This window comes from Tupaia chinensis, unplaced genomic scaffold, assembly GCF_000334495.1.
Source record: "Tupaia chinensis unplaced genomic scaffold, TupChi_1.0 Scaffold145907_1, whole genome shotgun sequence".
Classification (NCBI taxonomy): Eukaryota; Metazoa; Chordata; class Mammalia; order Scandentia; family Tupaiidae; genus Tupaia; species Tupaia belangeri.
The window spans coordinates 2,078,565-2,096,179 of record NW_006205765.1 but is presented as its reverse complement, the minus strand read 5'-3'; the positions used below and the strand labels follow the sequence as shown (position 1 = coordinate 2,096,179).

Genomic DNA, 17,615 nt, shown 5'->3' with positions numbered 1-17,615 from the left:
TGCCTTTCATGGTAACCTTACACTTTAACTCAGTGCACCCGTAGATGCAGTCTCTTGGCTGATGCTGAATAAAGCTACTTCCAGGAGGTAGTTACTGGCTGAGTAGCCTCTACTGGAAGAAAAAGGGGCTTGAGGGTAAGGCAAGGGCCAGAATATGTTCAAGGAAAAAGAGAAGTCATACACGGGCTTGTTTCAAAATTAATCAGAAGGAGACAAGAAGCAGAGGTCTAAGAGGGGACAGGGCAGATCAAGATGACAGGCTAGAAATGTTACAGCAGGGATTAAAATGAGTCTGTTAAGATAGTAATGATTCTCCATTTAACATGCTTTATAGAGCATTAGGCACAACAGCACATGCGGTTAGATACAACTGTTTTGAAGATGCTGAAAGAAAATAACTTGATACAGTAAAAAGGAAAGAGTAGACAGAGTGAGCAAAACCAAGATCTTGTGGCCAAGGATTTTGGTGGACAGATGGTGAAGAAACTGTGAACTCACAGGATAAGACCACAGTATGCCTCAACAAGACATTAGTGTGGTGGTTCATATCCCTCTTTTATATAGATATAAATTTCCACGTACTATGGCCAGAGTCCCAAGAGCATTTCAGTCACTCTGACACCCCAAAGCCAGTCCTCTATTAAACCCAGAGCTCCCCAGGCTAGTGCTGTTTTCATCTCGCACATCTTGGACACACTCTCTTGCTGTCTGGAAGGTGGGGTGGGCTCTCAGCCCTCAGGTCCAGTCTGAGGAGCGGCAGGAGCAGGAGGGCTGGGATCCTCCAGCTGCACATCATGCAGGTGTACTGTAGGAGTGGTGGGGTCCTTGCCTACTCCCTGGTTTGGGTCAGTTTGGTCAGGGTGATGCCTGCGCACGTGCTTGACCACCTGGAATTTCTGCTTGGCCTTGTAGCTACAGAGGCGGCAGAAGAAGGGGTGGCGGTCAGTGTGGGTGAGGGCATGATGGCGTAGGCCAGCAGCCCAGCGGAAAGCACGGTGGCATACATTGCACACGTAGGGTTTGGCCTCGCTGTGCTTGCGGAGGTGGGTGCGTAGCAGGAAGCGTGTCTTGAAAGCCTTGCCGCACTGCTCACACATAAAGGCCCGAGCTTCACGGTGCCGTGTCTCCCGGTGCACACGCAGTGCATCAGCCCGGTTGGTGCAGTACTCACATTCCGGACACTGGTATGGCTTCAGTCCTATAGGACAAGGAGTAAATCACCATTGAAGCGGGTAGAGCAAGGCTTCACAGATACGAGTGATCCAGGATATAAGAGCACAACTTATATCCCGGATATAAGAGCAAGCTGACTAACGACCATATCTTCGGAATCTTTCAGAACTGCCTGACACTTCTGTGCCCTTCTCCCAACACAGCCCCTTTTATATGTGGGTGCCCAGTGGATACTGATGACAAACTGGACCTCTAACTAACCAGTCACCTGACAGTAATGAATACTCAAATATGATGAGGTTTTTTCCAAATGTGAAACCAGGAGGTACTCAAGGAATCTGAGAATCCATTTAAACAAAATTTGTTCATCTTTAAAAATAAAATGGTAGGGCCAGCAGGTGGCATGGTGGTTAAAGATGCTGGACTCCCACATGGCCTACCACAGTTCAAGTCCCAGACCTGGCAGCTTGCTTTCTCACTTTTACTCTCCCTTTCTGGTCAAATTAAAATTAAAATAAAATGAAATAAGATGACTTGGGACTAGCAGATGGCATAATGATTACGTTGCATGTTGCCGTACTCCCCTGTAGTTGACTACGGTTTGAGTTCTGGACCCAGTGGCTTAAAACTCACGCCAGGCATGTGCGTGTGCATGCCCAAAATACTGGGAAGAGAATGGAAAAGAAGGGATTGTGGTATGACCATTCTCCCTGAGGGGGGTGATTTCTTGCTTTCTGTCTCTCTGGCAAGCACATGCACCCTATAGCAAGGATGTCTCTTAAAAACAAACAAACAAAAAAAAAGGGCTAGCAGGTGACATGGTGGTTGGGACCAGCAGTTAGCATAATAGCTATGTCACTGGACTCCCCTGTAGTTGACCGCAGTTCAAATCCCAGACCCCATGGCTTAAACTCACGCAGGGCATGTGTGCATGCGTGTCCAAGATCCCAAGAAGAGAATGGAGAAGGGATTGCGGTGGGGCCATCCACCCTGGGGGATGATTCTAGCTTTCTGTCTCTGTCTTTCTGGTGAGTGCATGCGCCCTATAGGAAGAACCTCTCAAAACAAAACAAAACAAAACCTCATGCCAGGCGCATGTGCGTGCATGTCCTGAGAGGAGAATGGAGAGGGACTGCAGTGTGGCATCCCCCCTGGGGGGATGATTTCTCACTTTCTGTCTCTTTGTCTCTCTCTGTCTTTCTGGCGAGTGTGCGCGCCCTATAGCAAAAACCTCTCCAAAAAAAAAAAAAAGAAAAAAAAGAAGACATGGTGGTTAAGGGCACTAGACTCCCACATGGCTGACTGCAGTTTGAGTCTCGGACCTGGCAGCTTGCTTTCTCACTTTCAATCTCTCTCTGTCCCTCTGTGGTCAAATTAAAATAAATAAATTAAAAAATAAAATAAAGTAATAATAATAAATACAATGGCTTAAAAGGGAACAGGCAGAGGTCAAAGAAGGTGTTCACAGGAGTAGAGGGTCTTGAAATATACCTTACTGATATCTCTACATATGGGGGACCACACACAATAATCAGAGGTGCCGATCATTAACACTTGTTCTTTTTTTTTCTTTTTTTAAAGAACTATTTTATTTAACTTCATTTTAAAAATTATTTAGTCATTTAAACTTGACCAGAGAGGGACAGAGTGAGAGAGAGGGAAAGTGAGAAAGCAAGTGGAAAGTGAGAAAGCAAGCTGTCAGGTCCGGGACTTGAACTGTGGTCGCCCTTGTGGCAGTCCAGCTCCATTAACCACCATGCCACCTGCCAATCCCAGTACTTTTATTTTTTTAAAGAATTATTTTATTAAACTTTATTTATTTATTTACTTATTTTTTAAATTTGACCAGAGAGGGGCAGAGAGCGTGAGCCAGAGAGGGAAAGTGAGAAAGCAAGCCACCAGGTCTGGGATTCAAACTGCAGTCACCCATGTGGGAGTCGAGAATGCCCTTAACCGCCATGCCACCTGCTGGACCCTAACACTTTTCTTTCTTTCTTTTTTTTTTTTTAAGAGCTGTTTATTTAATTTTATTTAATCATCATTATTTTAAAATTTGCTATAGGACATGTGCACTCATCAGAGACAAAAGGAAAGCGAAAAACCATCCAGGTCTAGGACTCAAACCAGGGTCAGCCATCTGGAAGTCCAGTGTCCTAACCAATACGCCACCTGCTGACCCCATTGATACTTTTTTTTTTTTTTTTTTTAAGAATTATTTATTTGGGACCAGCAGGTGGCATGGTGGTTAAGGCGCTGGACACTCCCACATGGCCGACCAGGGTTTGAGTCCTGAATCTGGTGGCTTGCTTTCTCACTTCCCCTCTCTCTCAACTCTCACCCTCTGTCTCTCTCTGGTCAAATTAAAAAAAAAAAAAAGAATAAATAAAATAAAAAATTATTAAAAAAAGAGAATGATTTATTTAATTTTATTTATTTAATCAATCATTTTCATTTGACCAGAGAAAAACAGACACACAAAGAGAAGGGAAAAGTAAGAAAGCAAGTCACCAGATCTGGGATCCGAACCGTGGTTGGTCATGTGGGAGTGTCCAGCACCTCAACCACCTTGCCACCCACCAGGCCCATTAATACTTTTAAACTAGCTTGTGGATCCCACATACAGGGAAGAAAATGATGTATTAGTACAGAGGAACACTCCGCTTTCTTCTTACTTAATATTAATTCCAGCATATCCATATAGGAACCAGATAGACCTGCACTCAGGTCACTTAGGTATGAACTGGAAGTTTTCAATGGATGTGTGATCTTACACCACAACCACCTGCAAGTGTTTGCAAAGTACATATGCCCAGGGTCTCAGGTTTACCCCTCTTCGGATTCTGATAGGTCTTCAGTAGGTTAGAGAGCCATTCTCATGCATAGTCCCCTAGTCAACTCTCTACCCTCATGTGAAAATTGATGCTGGCCCAAATCTAAACAAGGACATACATCACTTTATGAGGTTAGCTTTGCCAGAGAACAGGGGAATCCTTTAGGCCTGTCAGACTCAGGACCAGTAGATGGTATAATGGTTATGTTGCTGGACTCCCACGTAATCAACTGCGGTTTGAGTACCAGACCTGGAGACTTAAAACTCACACTGGGCACATATGCAGGCGTGCCCAAAATCCCAAGAGGAGAATGTTGGATAATGGAGGAAAGGGATTGTGGTGTGGCCATACCCCCGGAGGGTGAGTTTTTGTTGTCTCTCTGGTGAGCACATATGTCCTATAGCAAAAATCTCTCTCAAAAACAAAAAAATACAGACTCACCTGTGTGCTTGGTCATGTGGTACTTGAGCTGGTTGACCCACTTGCACTTGTAGCCACACTCAGGACACAGGTACTTCCGTTCCTCCTTGTGGATCCGCATATGGTACTAGACGAAGAGCAAAGAAAATATGTGCCCCTTAATACTCAATGGTGTGGAAATAGGGAGAACTAGGTAGAGAAACTGTTGGAAGATAATTCTATTCCTCAGGTGGTCTCTCCTTAGGCCTGCCCTATCTCAGCTCTGCCACTTACTGGCTATGTCCTTGGATGATACAATCTCACTCTCGGTTTACATAGGTATCCGTATCTCATATTTATTTTTTTAGACATTTTTGCCTTAGGGCATGTGTGCTCACTGGAAACGACAGAGACAGAGAGGGAAAGTGAGAAATCACCCTCCCAGGGGGGATGGCCATGCCGCAATCCCTTCTCCATTCTTCTCTCGGGATCTTGGCAATGCATGTACATGTGCCCAGTGTGAGTTTCAAGTCACTGGGTCAGACGAACTTCGGTTGGCCGTGTGGGAATCTACGGACATAACTGCTACGCCATCTGCTGGCCTCCTATCTCATGTTTCAGAAAGGATTAATAAAGTGTTGGGGAACCAGCAGATGGCGTAATGGTTACAATGCTGGACTCCTACGTAGTCAACCGTGTTTGAGTCCCAGACCTGGTTAAATTTAAACTCACGCTGAGCATGTGTGCCCAAAGTCCTGAGAGAAGAATGGAGAAGGGACTGTGGCATGGACATCCCCCAAGGGGGTGATTTCTCACTTTCTGTCTGTCTCTGTCTCTCTGGCAAATGCGTGTGCCCTATAGCAAAAATCACTTTAAAAAATAAGTGTGTGGGAGATGTGATAAGTGCTCAATACAAGTTAGCTGTGGGAAGTCGGTGCTGTGCCGCTCAGGGCAGGCTGCATCCCACTTGGTCACTACGTTGTGAATCTCCAGCCCAGGCATCTGGAACACGTGAACATGCACGAGTGCCCAAGATCTGATGAGCTGGAGGAATGGAGAAAGGAGATCATGGTGTGATCAGAATCCATGGAGGATCTCACTCGTGTGTGTGTGCACTGCTTCATGAATTAAGAAAAAACAGACCACTATCCAGATTATCCCCAACCTATTATGTGTTTTTTTAAAAAAACAAAATTATTTTATTTAACTTTATTTATTATTTTCCAGTTTGATCACAGAGAGACAGACAGAGAGAGGGAGGGAGGGAGGGAGGGAAAAAGAGAGAAAGTGAAAGAGCAAGCCATCAGGTCAAGGACTTGAACCATGGTTGGCCATGTGAGTCCAGTGCCTTTAACCACCATGCCACCTGCCAGCCCCGTTATATGCTTTATTTATTTATTTAAATTCTTTATTTTATTTAACTTTATTTTTTTTTATTTGACGAGAGAGAAACAAAAGAGAGAAGGTGAGAAAGCAAGCCGCCAGGTCCAATACTGCAGTCGGCCATGTAGAAGTCCAGCACCCTCGACCACCATGCCACCTGCCGGCCCTATTATATGCTTTCACTACATGACAAACATGTATGAGATTATACCTTAACCACCACCTTAAGAAGCTGGTCTTACCCACTTTTTAAAGGTGATGAATCTGAGGCTCAGAAAAGTTAAGGAACTTGCCTAAGGTCACAGAGTATTATTTGGAAGAGTCAGGATTAGAGGACCCAGGCAGTTTAACTCCAGAGCTCCTACCCCATTGCCCTTGACCTTACCTTGAGGCGAGAGGGGTCGGCACAGGCGTAAGGGCAGAGGTGACAGCGGTAAGGCTTTTCCCCAGTGTGAATGCGGCTGTGCCAGGTGATCTTCTGTCGGTTCTTGGTGCTATAAGCACAGTCAGTGCACTTGTAGAGTCGGGTGCCCCCATGCCCTTTCATATGGTGATCTAGCACCAGCTGATGGTGGCATGCAAAGTCACAAAAGGGACAGTGCAGAGGGGGCTGGCCAGCGTCCCTTTCTGAGGCTGCTGCTGCTGCTGAAGCTTGCTCATGCTGTTCCAGGTAGTGCTTCACCAGGCCAACCCGCTCTCGAGCAGCAAAGTCACAGAGCTGGCAGCGGTGGCTGAAATGCTGCTGTCTCCGGTGCTCATCCAGTGCTGGCCGGCTAGGGAAGGCCTCCTGGCAGGACCCGCACTCGAGCCGTGGGTGCTGTTTACGGGTGTGTCCTCGCAGGCTGGCAGGGCTGGGGCACAGCAAACCACAGCGGGAGCAATGCAAGGAGCCCTCAGTGGCCTCTGCAGGAGAGCCAGGGGCAGGGGGTGTGGGCTCGGGGTGCCGGCGCAGAGCATGCTGCTTAAGTGCTGTCTCTGAGCTGAACTGAGCCTCACACTGAGAACAGGCAAAAGCTGGGGTGCCCTGGTGGCAGCTGTTGACATGGCGAGTAATGTCGTGGCGAAGGTAGCCACTATAGTCACAGAGTGGACAGAAGTGGGTAGGTGTTTTTTCATGTACCCTCAGCCGGTGCAAGCGCAGTTTTGAGTTGGTGCCAAAGGTCTGGGGGCAGGAGCTACAGGGGATGCGGCCAACACCAGTATGTCGAGACTGGTGAGCCTCTAACCGGTACCGTCTGGTGGTGGAAAAGTCACAGAAAGGGCACTGATGTGGCTTCCCCCCTTCATGCTTCAGCCGCTGATGCTGCTGCAGGCACCGGCTCTGCTTACAGGTGAAACCACAGTCCCCGCACTGCAGAGGGGGCCGGGGGCCACGGGCTGGGGTTGCAGTGGGGTGTCTCCGCTTCTGGTGGAGCCTCAGGGCGGCAGCGGCAGGAGCAGTGAATGGGCAGAGGCCACAGTGCAGCTTTCCAGACTCAAGGGGACAGCCCCGGGTCTGGTGAGTCCTCAGAGCCCGTTCCTGCTGGCAGCTAAAGGGACACGTGGGGCAGGAGAAGCGAGCGCCCTTCTGTTTTTGAACCAGGGCTGTGTCTCCCTCACCTTGGCTGGACTCTGCAGTCCCACTGTTCAGGGGAGCAGAGTTCCCATTGCTCAAGGGGGACACAACAGGTTGGGTGTGGGGGGTCCCTCGCTTTCCTCCCCCGCCACGTCCCCCCCTGCAGCCTTCAGCCACATGAGAGGTAATAGAGGAGAGCCGAGAACAAAGGAATGTGCATGAGTTGCAGTGAAACTTGCCTTGTTCAAAGTGGAACTTCTCAGGGGTCTCTGCAGGAGAGGAGTCCGCTGTAGGGGGGACAGGGGGGCCAGAGTGTGTGGCAAAAGGCTCATCTATTTCTTCAGGCTCCCTGGGATGCTCAGAAGGAAGAGTTTTTGGAAGCAGCAGCTCTACATCTAATGGTGCAGGTGGGGGCTTCCCACCTTCTGCATCCTCTGAGTCCTGGGCGCCTGGGAGCAGGGGAGGCGGAGGGCCAGGAGAATCTGGTCTAAGCAAGCCCTTGTTCTTTCTGAGAAGAACCGGGCACTTTTTTAGAAGATGGGTGCTGAGGCCACGTTGTTGCTTGAAGCTAGCCCCACACTCAGGGCACAGCAGGGGTTCTCGGCGGCCCTGGCACCCAGTCCTGGAGTGCAGGTTCAAGGCCTTCTCCCGGCGAGTGATGAAAGGGCAGTGTGGGCAGCGGAAGGCGCGCCCCTCCCCCTGGATCACCACCATCTGCACCCGCCCCTCCAGCACCAAAGCCTCTGCTTGTTCTTTGTCTTGCCTCCTTAGAGCCTTGAGTAATGACTCTGACTCAGGGAACTGGGGCACTGGTGCTATCTCCACAGGTGGGGTTGTCTTGAAAGTCCCCACCCAGTTGTTCGGGGCCTCCTCTGAGGGTGGTGGATTTCTCTTCTGAGGAGGGAGGTTCTCCTCCCAGGTGTTAGGGCCCTCATCTGAGGACGGAGGGGGCTCATGGACTGGTTTCTCCAGAACGGACTCTTCAGCACCCAAGCCAGAAGTTCCAACGCCGTCAAAGCTCGGCAGTGTTGGCCCTTCCAGGTCCAGGGGCCCTGAGGGATCCAGGGTCTTGAACTCCACAGGGGCAGTTTCAGTGATCTCCTCAAGGGATGTCTCGGCCGCAGATTCTAGCTCTACTCCTAGGGCCTCTAAGTGTAGTGTGCAGCCACCTTCCTCCTCCTCTGCTGGGCTGGGGCTGCCAACCAGGTCATCCCCATGGGGAGCTTCACTGCCATCCTGTCTCCCAGTGCTGACCTCTTCACTTGTCTCTGGCAAGGTCTGGTCCAAGTTGGGGGCCACCATGGTCTCAGGGTCGTGGCCTGGCTCCTCAGGAGGGGAGGACAACTGACTTGAGGGCTCTGAGCCTTGTGGGGGTGTTGGGCACTGCCTGACACCCTCTGGCTCCTGACTGGCATAGCGGAGCTGCCAGACCTGGTCTCCGGGCACATAACCGTGGACCTTACGCTTGTGGAAGAAGAGGGTGGTGTTGCTGAAGGTGCGGTAGTCACAGAGGGCACAGTGGAACTCCCGGAGGCGGGTATGCTTGCAGTTCTCATGGCTCAGCAGGGCTTGCTTGTGGCGGCTCTGATAGCTGCAGTAGTGGCAGGGGTAGAGCGGGGCCGGTGTGCCAGAGTGGTGCTGGGACGCCATGTGCTTCTGTAGCTCATACTTCCGCTTGCAGGCAAAGGCACACACCTCACACATCAGGGATTTGCCCTGGTGCCGCAGTTTGTGGCTGCTCAGCTGATCAGCCCGATGACAGCGATAGGAGCACTGGTTGCACTGGTATCTGCAGGAAGGGCAAAGGAGAGGCCATTACAACAGTAGGTCAGTCACGATGACAAAGTCACTGAATAAATACTACGGTCCAGGCTCTACACGCGATTGTGAATGAATCATCTAATCTAACTCTCCTTTCCACTGCCCTGGGAAACAGGATCCCTGTTTCATAAGGGAGGGTAGTAAGGTCCTGACGTTAATAACTTGCCTAAGGTTGGTTACAAAGGAAGTGAGAGGCACAGACAGCCTCACTCTGGCCTGTGTCCTAACTTCTACTCTATACTGTTTCCTAAAAGAAAGTAATCGTGAATCACCACAACCCACTGTGACCTTTAAAAAAAAAAAAAAAAATTTAACTTTATTTACATATATATTTTTAATTTGACCAGAGATGGACAGAGTGAGAGAGAGAGAGAGAGAGAAGAAAAGTGAGAAAGCAAGCTGCCAGGCTGGAGACTAGAACCATGGTCAGCCACGTGGGAGTCCAGCACCCTTAACCACCATGCCACCTGTCAGCCCCTACCCACTGTGAACTTATAAGCAGCTGCTATGGCTACAGCCCCAGAGGACAGGTTTCTGAGCCTCATTCCCATTCTCCCATGGAGGTGTGAAAGAGAAAGAAACAACCCCCCCAGCTGTGCCCAAAGGTCAGAGGAGAACCTGCCTGGATTTGGAAGTGACTAGCAGGGTCTTAGGGTAGAGTCTATCCAGTTTCCCAGAACCGAACTCTGAGAACTCAAATGATACCTGACTGTCTAGGTCTGTATTCCCTTCTCTGGGTGCAAAGAACGCTTATTATGTGGACTGGGCCACAGGCAAGAAGCCAGCCGTAGGCAAGGGAGCAGAGATGGCAGGAACACAGAAGGGTGTCAGGAGATGTTCCAGGAATTGCAGAAAGCAACAGGGCCAGAAGCTGGGTCCAGGATGAGAGTAGCTTGGCTTAAGATACTGGGGACAGAAATGGAGGCAAGGGTGTGTTCGTACCTGAGGTCCCCTGCGTGCTTTCGCATGTGCACACTGAGGTAGTGCTTCCACTTGGTGACATAGCCACATTCAGTGCACATGTAATCCTTGGTGTTAGAATGCGTCAGCATGTGCTTGGATAGATAGCTCACATCTCGGCACGTGAAGTCACATAGCTCACATTTATGAGGTTTCTCGCCTTACGTGGGGGATAGGATGAGAAGGGAGAAAATACGGGTCAGATGCAGATTGAGCGAGTAGATTCCATTTTCCCTCAGCAAGCTCATCCCGATGCCAGACAGGAGCAAAATCTTCATCAAAATCAAAGCTGTTTCATAGACCACCCAGACAACTGCTTCCTTGACTGCCCTGGGGCCGCAGTTTGTGGCTGCTCAGCTGATCAGCCCGATGACAGCGATAGGAGCACTGGTTGCACTGGTATCTGCAGGAAGGGCAAAGGAGAGGCCATTACAACAGTAGGTCAGTCACGATGACAAAGTCACTGAATAAATACTACGGTCCAGGCTCTACACGCGATTGTGAATGAATCATCTAATCTAACTCTCCTTTCCACTGCCCTGGGAAACAGGATCCCTGTTTCATAAGGGAGGGTAGTAAGGTCCTGACGTTAATAACTTGCCTAAGGTTGGTTACAAAGGAAGTGAGAGGCACAGACAGCCTCACTCTGGCCTGTGTCCTAACTTCTACTCTATACTGTTTCCTAAAAGAAAGTAATCGTGAATCACCACAACCCACTGTGACCTTTAAAAAAAAAAAAAAAAATTTAACTTTATTTACATATATATTTTTAATTTGACCAGAGATGGACAGAGTGAGAGAGAGAGAGAGAGAGAAGAAAAGTGAGAAAGCAAGCTGCCAGGCTGGAGACTAGAACCATGGTCAGCCACGTGGGAGTCCAGCACCCTTAACCACCATGCCACCTGTCAGCCCCTACCCACTGTGAACTTATAAGCAGCTGCTATGGCTACAGCCCCAGAGGACAGGTTTCTGAGCCTCATTCCCATTCTCCCATGGAGGTGTGAAAGAGAAAGAAACAACCCCCCCAGCTGTGCCCAAAGGTCAGAGGAGAACCTGCCTGGATTTGGAAGTGACTAGCAGGGTCTTAGGGTAGAGTCTATCCAGTTTCCCAGAACCGAACTCTGAGAACTCAAATGATACCTGACTGTCTAGGTCTGTATTCCCTTCTCTGGGTGCAAAGAACGCTTATTATGTGGACTGGGCCACAGGCAAGAAGCCAGCCGTAGGCAAGGGAGCAGAGATGGCAGGAACACAGAAGGGTGTCAGGAGATGTTCCAGGAATTGCAGAAAGCAACAGGGCCAGAAGCTGGGTCCAGGATGAGAGTAGCTTGGCTTAAGATACTGGGGACAGAAATGGAGGCAAGGGTGTGTTCGTACCTGAGGTCCCCTGCGTGCTTTCGCATGTGCACACTGAGGTAGTGCTTCCACTTGGTGACATAGCCACATTCAGTGCACATGTAATCCTTGGTGTTAGAATGCGTCAGCATGTGCTTGGATAGATAGCTCACATCTCGGCACGTGAAGTCACATAGCTCACATTTATGAGGTTTCTCGCCTTACGTGGGGGATAGGATGAGAAGGGAGAAAATACGGGTCAGATGCAGATTGAGCGAGTAGATTCCATTTTCCCTCAGCAAGCTCATCCCGATGCCAGACAGGAGCAAAATCTTCATCAAAATCAAAGCTGTTTCATAGACCACCCAGACAACTGCTTCCTTGACTCCCAGGCTAATACAAATGGGAAGAAAGTAAAATCTGTGGTTTTCAAAATGAGGCTTAGAGTCCACTCTCAACTTGTTATACAGCTTGTTGGTACTAATGGCCAAGTGTTCCACTTAGCCTAATTTTAATTTTCTGGAACAGAAAGAGATTAGGCAATTGAACATAGAGGCAAAACGGGAGCCGTTAAGACCTTTGACTCTAGGGAAGCCAGCAGGTGGCGTGGTGGTTGAGGGTGCTGGACTCTCACATGGCCAACTGTGGTTTGAGTCCCAGACCTGGCGGCTTGCTTTCTCATTTTCTCTCACTCTGTCCCTCTCTGGTCAAATGAAAATAAATAAGTAAGTAAAGCTAAATAAAATAATTATTAGAAAAAAAGAACTCTGACTCTAGAGTCCAAGATAGTAATAAAAGTATTAACAGCCAACATTTATACAGTGCTGGGGCTGGCAGGTGGCGTGGTGGTTAGAAACATTAGGCTCCTCCTACATAGCCAACTGCAGTTTGAGTCCTTAACCCGGCGGCTTGCTTTCTTGCTTTTCCTCTCTCTCTCACTCTGTCCCCCTCTGGTCAAATTAAAATAAATAAATGGATAAAAATAAATGAAGTTCAATAAAATATTTTTTTTTTTTGAGAGGTTTTGGCTATAGGACGCGTGTGCTCGCCAGAAAGATAGAGACAGAGAGACAGAAAGTGAGAACCCTCCTCCCAGGGAGGATGGCCATGCCGCAATCCCTTCTCCTCCATTCTCCTCTTGGGATCTTGGGTACATATGCACATGTGTCTGGTGTGAGTTTAAGCCACTGGGTCCAGGACTCAAACCATAGTCAACTACATGGGAGTCTAGTGACATAGCTATTACGCTAACTGCTGGTCCCCAATAAAAAAATTCTCAAAAAGAAAACCACTTATACAGTGCTCACTATGTGCCAGACACCTTTTTTATTTTTAAAGAGATTTTGTTTTGGAGAGCTTTATGCTGTAAGGCATGTGTGTTCGCCAGAAAGACAGAGAGAGAGAGACAGAAAGTGAGAAATCACTCCTCCCCCAGGGAATGGCCACGCCGCAATCCCTTCTCCACTCTCTTCTTAGAATCTTGGGCATATGCACACATGCACCCGGCGTGAGTTTTAAGCCACTAGGTCTGGGACTCAAACTGCGGCCGACTACATGGGAGTCCAGCGACATAGCCATTACATCAACTGCTGGCCTTATTTAACGAGATTTTTTGCTATAGGATGTGTGCACTTGCCAGATAGACAGAAAGCGAGAAATTCCCACGGGGGGCGGGGGGGATGACCACCCCACAATCCCTTCTCCTCCAATCTCCTCTTGGGATTTTGGGCATGAATACACAAGTGCCCACTATGTTTTTATTTTTTGGAGAGGTTTTTGCCACAGGGTGCGTGCGCTCGCCAGACAGAGAGAGAGAGACAGAGAGACAGAAAGTGAGAAATCACCCCCAGGGAGGATGGCCACGCCACAATCCCTTCTCCTCCGTTCTCCTCTCAGGATCTTGGGCATGCACGCACACATGCCCAGCATGAGTTTTAAGCCACTGGGTCCAGGATGTGAACCGCGGTCCACTACATGGGAGTCCAGCGACATAGCCATTACACTAACTGCTGGTCCCTATTTTTTTTTTTTAAAGAGTGAATTTTGCTATAGGACGTGTGTGCTCCCCAGAGAGACAGAAGTGAGAAATCCCCCTGTCCCCCAGGAGGGATGGCCACACTGCAATCCCTTCTTCTCTTCTCTTGGGATCTTGGGCATGCACGCACACACACTTGGCATGAGTTTTAAGCCACCAGGTCTGAGATTCAAACTGTGGTCAACTATGTGAGCGTCCAGCAATATAACCATTATGCCATCTGCTGGTCCCATGCCAGGCACCTTTCTGAACGCATATAAACATGCCTCCTTTCAGGGCAAGCAGGTGGTACGGTGGTTAAGGTGCTGGACTCCTACATGGCTCACCACAGTTCAAGCCCCGGACCTGGCAGCTTGCTTTTTCTCTTTCCTTCTCTCCCCCTGTCTCTCTTGGATTCAAAAAAAAAAAAAAAAAAAAAACCCAACATAATAATGGGACTAGTACATAGTGTAGCAGTTACATCCCTGGACTCCTACATGGTCAACCGTGGTTTGAGTCCTGAACCTGGTAGCTTCAAACTCAATGCTGAGCACGTGTGTGTACATGACCAAGATCTCAGGAGGAGAATGGAGAAGGGACTGCAGCATGGCCATCCCCCCTGGGGGGGGTGATTTCTCACTTTGTCTCTCTGTACCCTACAGCAAAAATCTCCCCCCAAATAATGGTGAATAAAATAAATAATTCTTTTAAAAAAGAATTTAACTTTGTTATTATTATTTCATTTACTTCTTCTTCTTATTTTTAATCTAACCAGTGATACAGAGAAAAAGGGAAAGTGAGAAAGTAAGCTGCCAGGTCTGGGACCTGAACTGTGGTCGGCCATGTGGAAGTGTAGCACCTTAACCATCATGCCACTGCTGGCCCTAAGATAATTCTAAAAAAAAAAAAAAAAAAGCCTCAGGAAAAAAAAAATGAAAGCTTTTTCTTGCTAAATCTTCACTACATCCCTATGAGGCAGATGTTATTCCCTCCCCCATTTTATAGATGAGGAAACTGAGGCTCAGAGAAATCACAGAGCTGTCAAATGGAGGTTCAAATCCACTTCCTACCAGGTGGCTTTGGACAATCTCAAGTCTCCTTGTCTCCAAAAAGGAAGCAACAAAAATGCTGGCCTCACACGGTATGCACAGTAAATGAGATGTCCCAAAATCGGCAGCAGTGCCCTGTGAGAACTCAAGGACATGCTGTCTACATAGCTGGTCAAGGCCGGGCACTAAGGCTGGGAGCCAGGTTCCTTCCAGTCTCCTGTTATCCCCGCCTGATCACCCAGCCCCCTTCCCTATGGTAAAGGCAAACAACATGACATTCTGGTTCTGACGAGCTGTGTATTCTCAGAGTAGGTCTAAGTTTAAATCCACACAATTTGTCTCTTGTCTTCACCAGCCTGCCTATAGGATTGTCATTATGGATTAAATGGGATAATACAGATGAAGGAACTCTGGAAAATGTAAAGGCTTTAGGAAAGGGCTCAGAAACACAAGTGTTTATGACTAAAGCATGTATAGAAATGAGCTTTTTATTTAGAAAATTATTTCATTTAACCTTTTTATTTATCTATTTACTTATTTTGATTTGACCAGAGAGGTACAAAGGGAGTGCGAGAGTGAGAAAGAGAGAGAGAAAGTGAGAAAGTAAGCTGCCAGGTCTGGGACTTGAACCATAGTCGGCCATGAGAGAGATAGAGAAAGAGGAAACGTGAGAAAGTATCTCCCTCAAAGGGGAATGGCCATGCAGCAAAACCCTGTTTTCTATTTCTCACTTTCAGGATTTTGCACATGCATGCACACATGTCCAACATGTTTCTCAAGCCACTGGGTTCAGAACTTGAACTGCACAGTAAGCTATGTGAGATCCAGGCACTTTAAAAAAAAAAGAAGAATTAATTTTATTTATTATTATTATTTTTTTAATTTGCTATAGGGGACGTGTGAGAAAGAGAGAGAAAGTGAGAAAGTAAGCTGCCAAGTACAGGACTCACACGGGACTCAAACCAGTCGGCCATGTGGGAGTCCAGCATCTTAACCACCACGCCTTCTGCTGGCCTTGAGCTCCAGCCACTTTAATCACCATACCATGTGCTGGCCCAATACCTTTTTTTTTAAAGTGTCAGTTTTTCCTGTCAATCCACTGACGCCTATACAGAGATCACAAATGGTGTGATACTATAATAGGAAGCCTGATCCGGTTGTCACATAAAGCATTAGTAATGCTGGTAACCAAGTAAGAGTAAGTTGAGGGGCCAGCAGATGGTGTAACAGTTATATCACTGGACTCCCATGTAGTCGACAAGTTTGAGTCCTGGACCCAGCAGCCTGAAACTCACACCGGTGTGTGTGCGTGCCCAAAATCCTGAGAGGAAAATGAAGGAATAGGGATTGCAGCATAGCCATCCCCCCCCCAAGGCGCTGCTGGTGGTGATTTGCTTTGTGTCTCTGTCTCTCCAGTGAGCATATGTGCCCTACAGCAAAAATCTCTCCTAAAAAAAGAGCCAGAAACATCTGCAGTCCCCAGGTCACTGCAGGCGACTGTTTTGGTGTCCTGAATGCCCACGCCATGGGAAGCCATAACAAGTATAGATGGCTCAGTCCCCTCACTTGTCTCTCACAGCACAGGCAGGTACCTCTCCAGTCTAGTCTCTTCACTCCACTGGGCTGGGTGTGACCCATTCAAGCCTGACTGGGGTTGGGGAGAACTGAACAGGGGCTTAAGGTAAGGCATAGTATCATAATGGTTAGAGCACAGGCTATGGGATCAGACTGCTTAGACACAGATCCTAGCTAGACCACTTTACTTGCTGAACGTCACTCAACCTAAGGCTCATTTATAAACTCAGAAGATTAGACCAACCTCTAGGAGTTCTGGGTGGAATAAGGCATGCTGAAATGAGGCATGTATGCAAGGCCCTGCCTATGGTGTACGGTACACAGTAAAAACTCATGCGAGCTACGATCACCACCACTGTTACCATGACTATCCTGTTCCTGTCAGGATGGGAGCCACCTCACCCGTATGCAGCAGCATGTGTCGGATGAGCACCCGCTTGTGGGCAGTGGCGAAGCTGCACTCAGGGCACTGGTGGATCTTCTCATGAGCATGCATCTTGCCTACATGGTCCTGGTAGGCCACTGGGTTGAAGGTAGCAAAGGGGCAGAAGGTGCATCGCAGCTCTTCGCTGCCAGGGTGGCCCTGCTTCTTGTGTTTGCGGAATAGATGCTTATTGGAGCAGGCGAAGTCACAGTGGGGGCAGTGGAAGGCATAGTGGCTCTTGTGGTGGGCCTCCATGGCTTCAGCTGTGGCAAAGAGCATGGGACATGAGTGATGGCGGCACTCCACAGCCCGGACCCCATGGGTCTCCTTCAGGTGCTTCACAAAGGCCTTGCGATCGGGCGCTGCATAGCTGCAGCTTTCCTGAAAACAGCGAAAGGGTACGGGCTCCGCTGCTGCTGCTGCTGTGTGGCTCTTGAGGTGCTCCTTGAGGGCCTGGCTGAGGCGGAATTCCTCGTGGCAGACAGGACAGGCATAGGTGTCCGAGTAGAAGTTGGAAATATCCTCATGCATACTGGCCATGTGGCGGTTGAGTGCATTTCGCTCCACTGCACTATAGTGACACAGTGGGCAGCGGTGGGCCTTCTCACCCAGCTCCCGCAGCAGGTGGGTCTTGAGCTTGCTCTTACTGGTGAAGAACTTCTGGCAGTTGGGGCACTGGAGACTGGGGTCTGGGAAGTGGAGATGCAGGTGCTCTACCAGATGGGTCCGCTTCTTAAAGCAACGCTTGCACTCTGGACACATGTGGGTCTTGAAGAGAGACTCAGCACCATTACTTGTGTCCACTGGGGAAAGAGAATGCAGAAAAGTGTGCATTGAGAGCAAGAATTTTCTTTCTTTTTCTTTTATTAAGAAATATTTTATCTGGGGCCAGCAGGTGGCATGGTAGTTAAGGGTGCCGGACTCCCACATGGCTGACCATGGTTCGAGTCCTGGACCTGGCAGCTTCCTCTCTCACTTTCCCTCTCTCTAAGCCTGGTCCTCTCTGGTCAAATTAAAATAAATAAAGTTAAATAATTCTTTTTTTTTTTTTTCTTGCTATATGGCATGTGTACTCGCCAAAAAGACAGAGAGACAG

At 48.6% G+C, this 17,615-nt stretch overlaps 1 protein-coding gene across 1 annotated transcript in view; it reads right to left on the bottom strand.

Annotated features, from left to right (window-relative positions):
- Window positions 1-315: 315 nt before the first annotated feature.
- The window catches only part of ZNF142 (zinc finger protein 142), a 28,432-nt gene continuing 11,132 nt past the window's right edge, over window positions 316-17,615 (bottom strand). The window contains exons 6-10 of the mRNA XM_006168660.2: window positions 16,498-17,322; window positions 11,500-11,677; window positions 6,172-9,130; window positions 4,446-4,551; window positions 316-1,198 (exon numbers count right to left, since the gene is read on the bottom strand). Of these exons, the coding sequence (XP_006168722.1) occupies window positions 729-1,198; window positions 4,446-4,551; window positions 6,172-9,130; window positions 11,500-11,677; window positions 16,498-17,322 (4,538 nt within the window). The 3' untranslated portion in view covers window positions 316-728. The remainder of the gene's footprint in view (window positions 1,199-4,445; window positions 4,552-6,171; window positions 9,131-11,499; window positions 11,678-16,497; window positions 17,323-17,615) is intronic.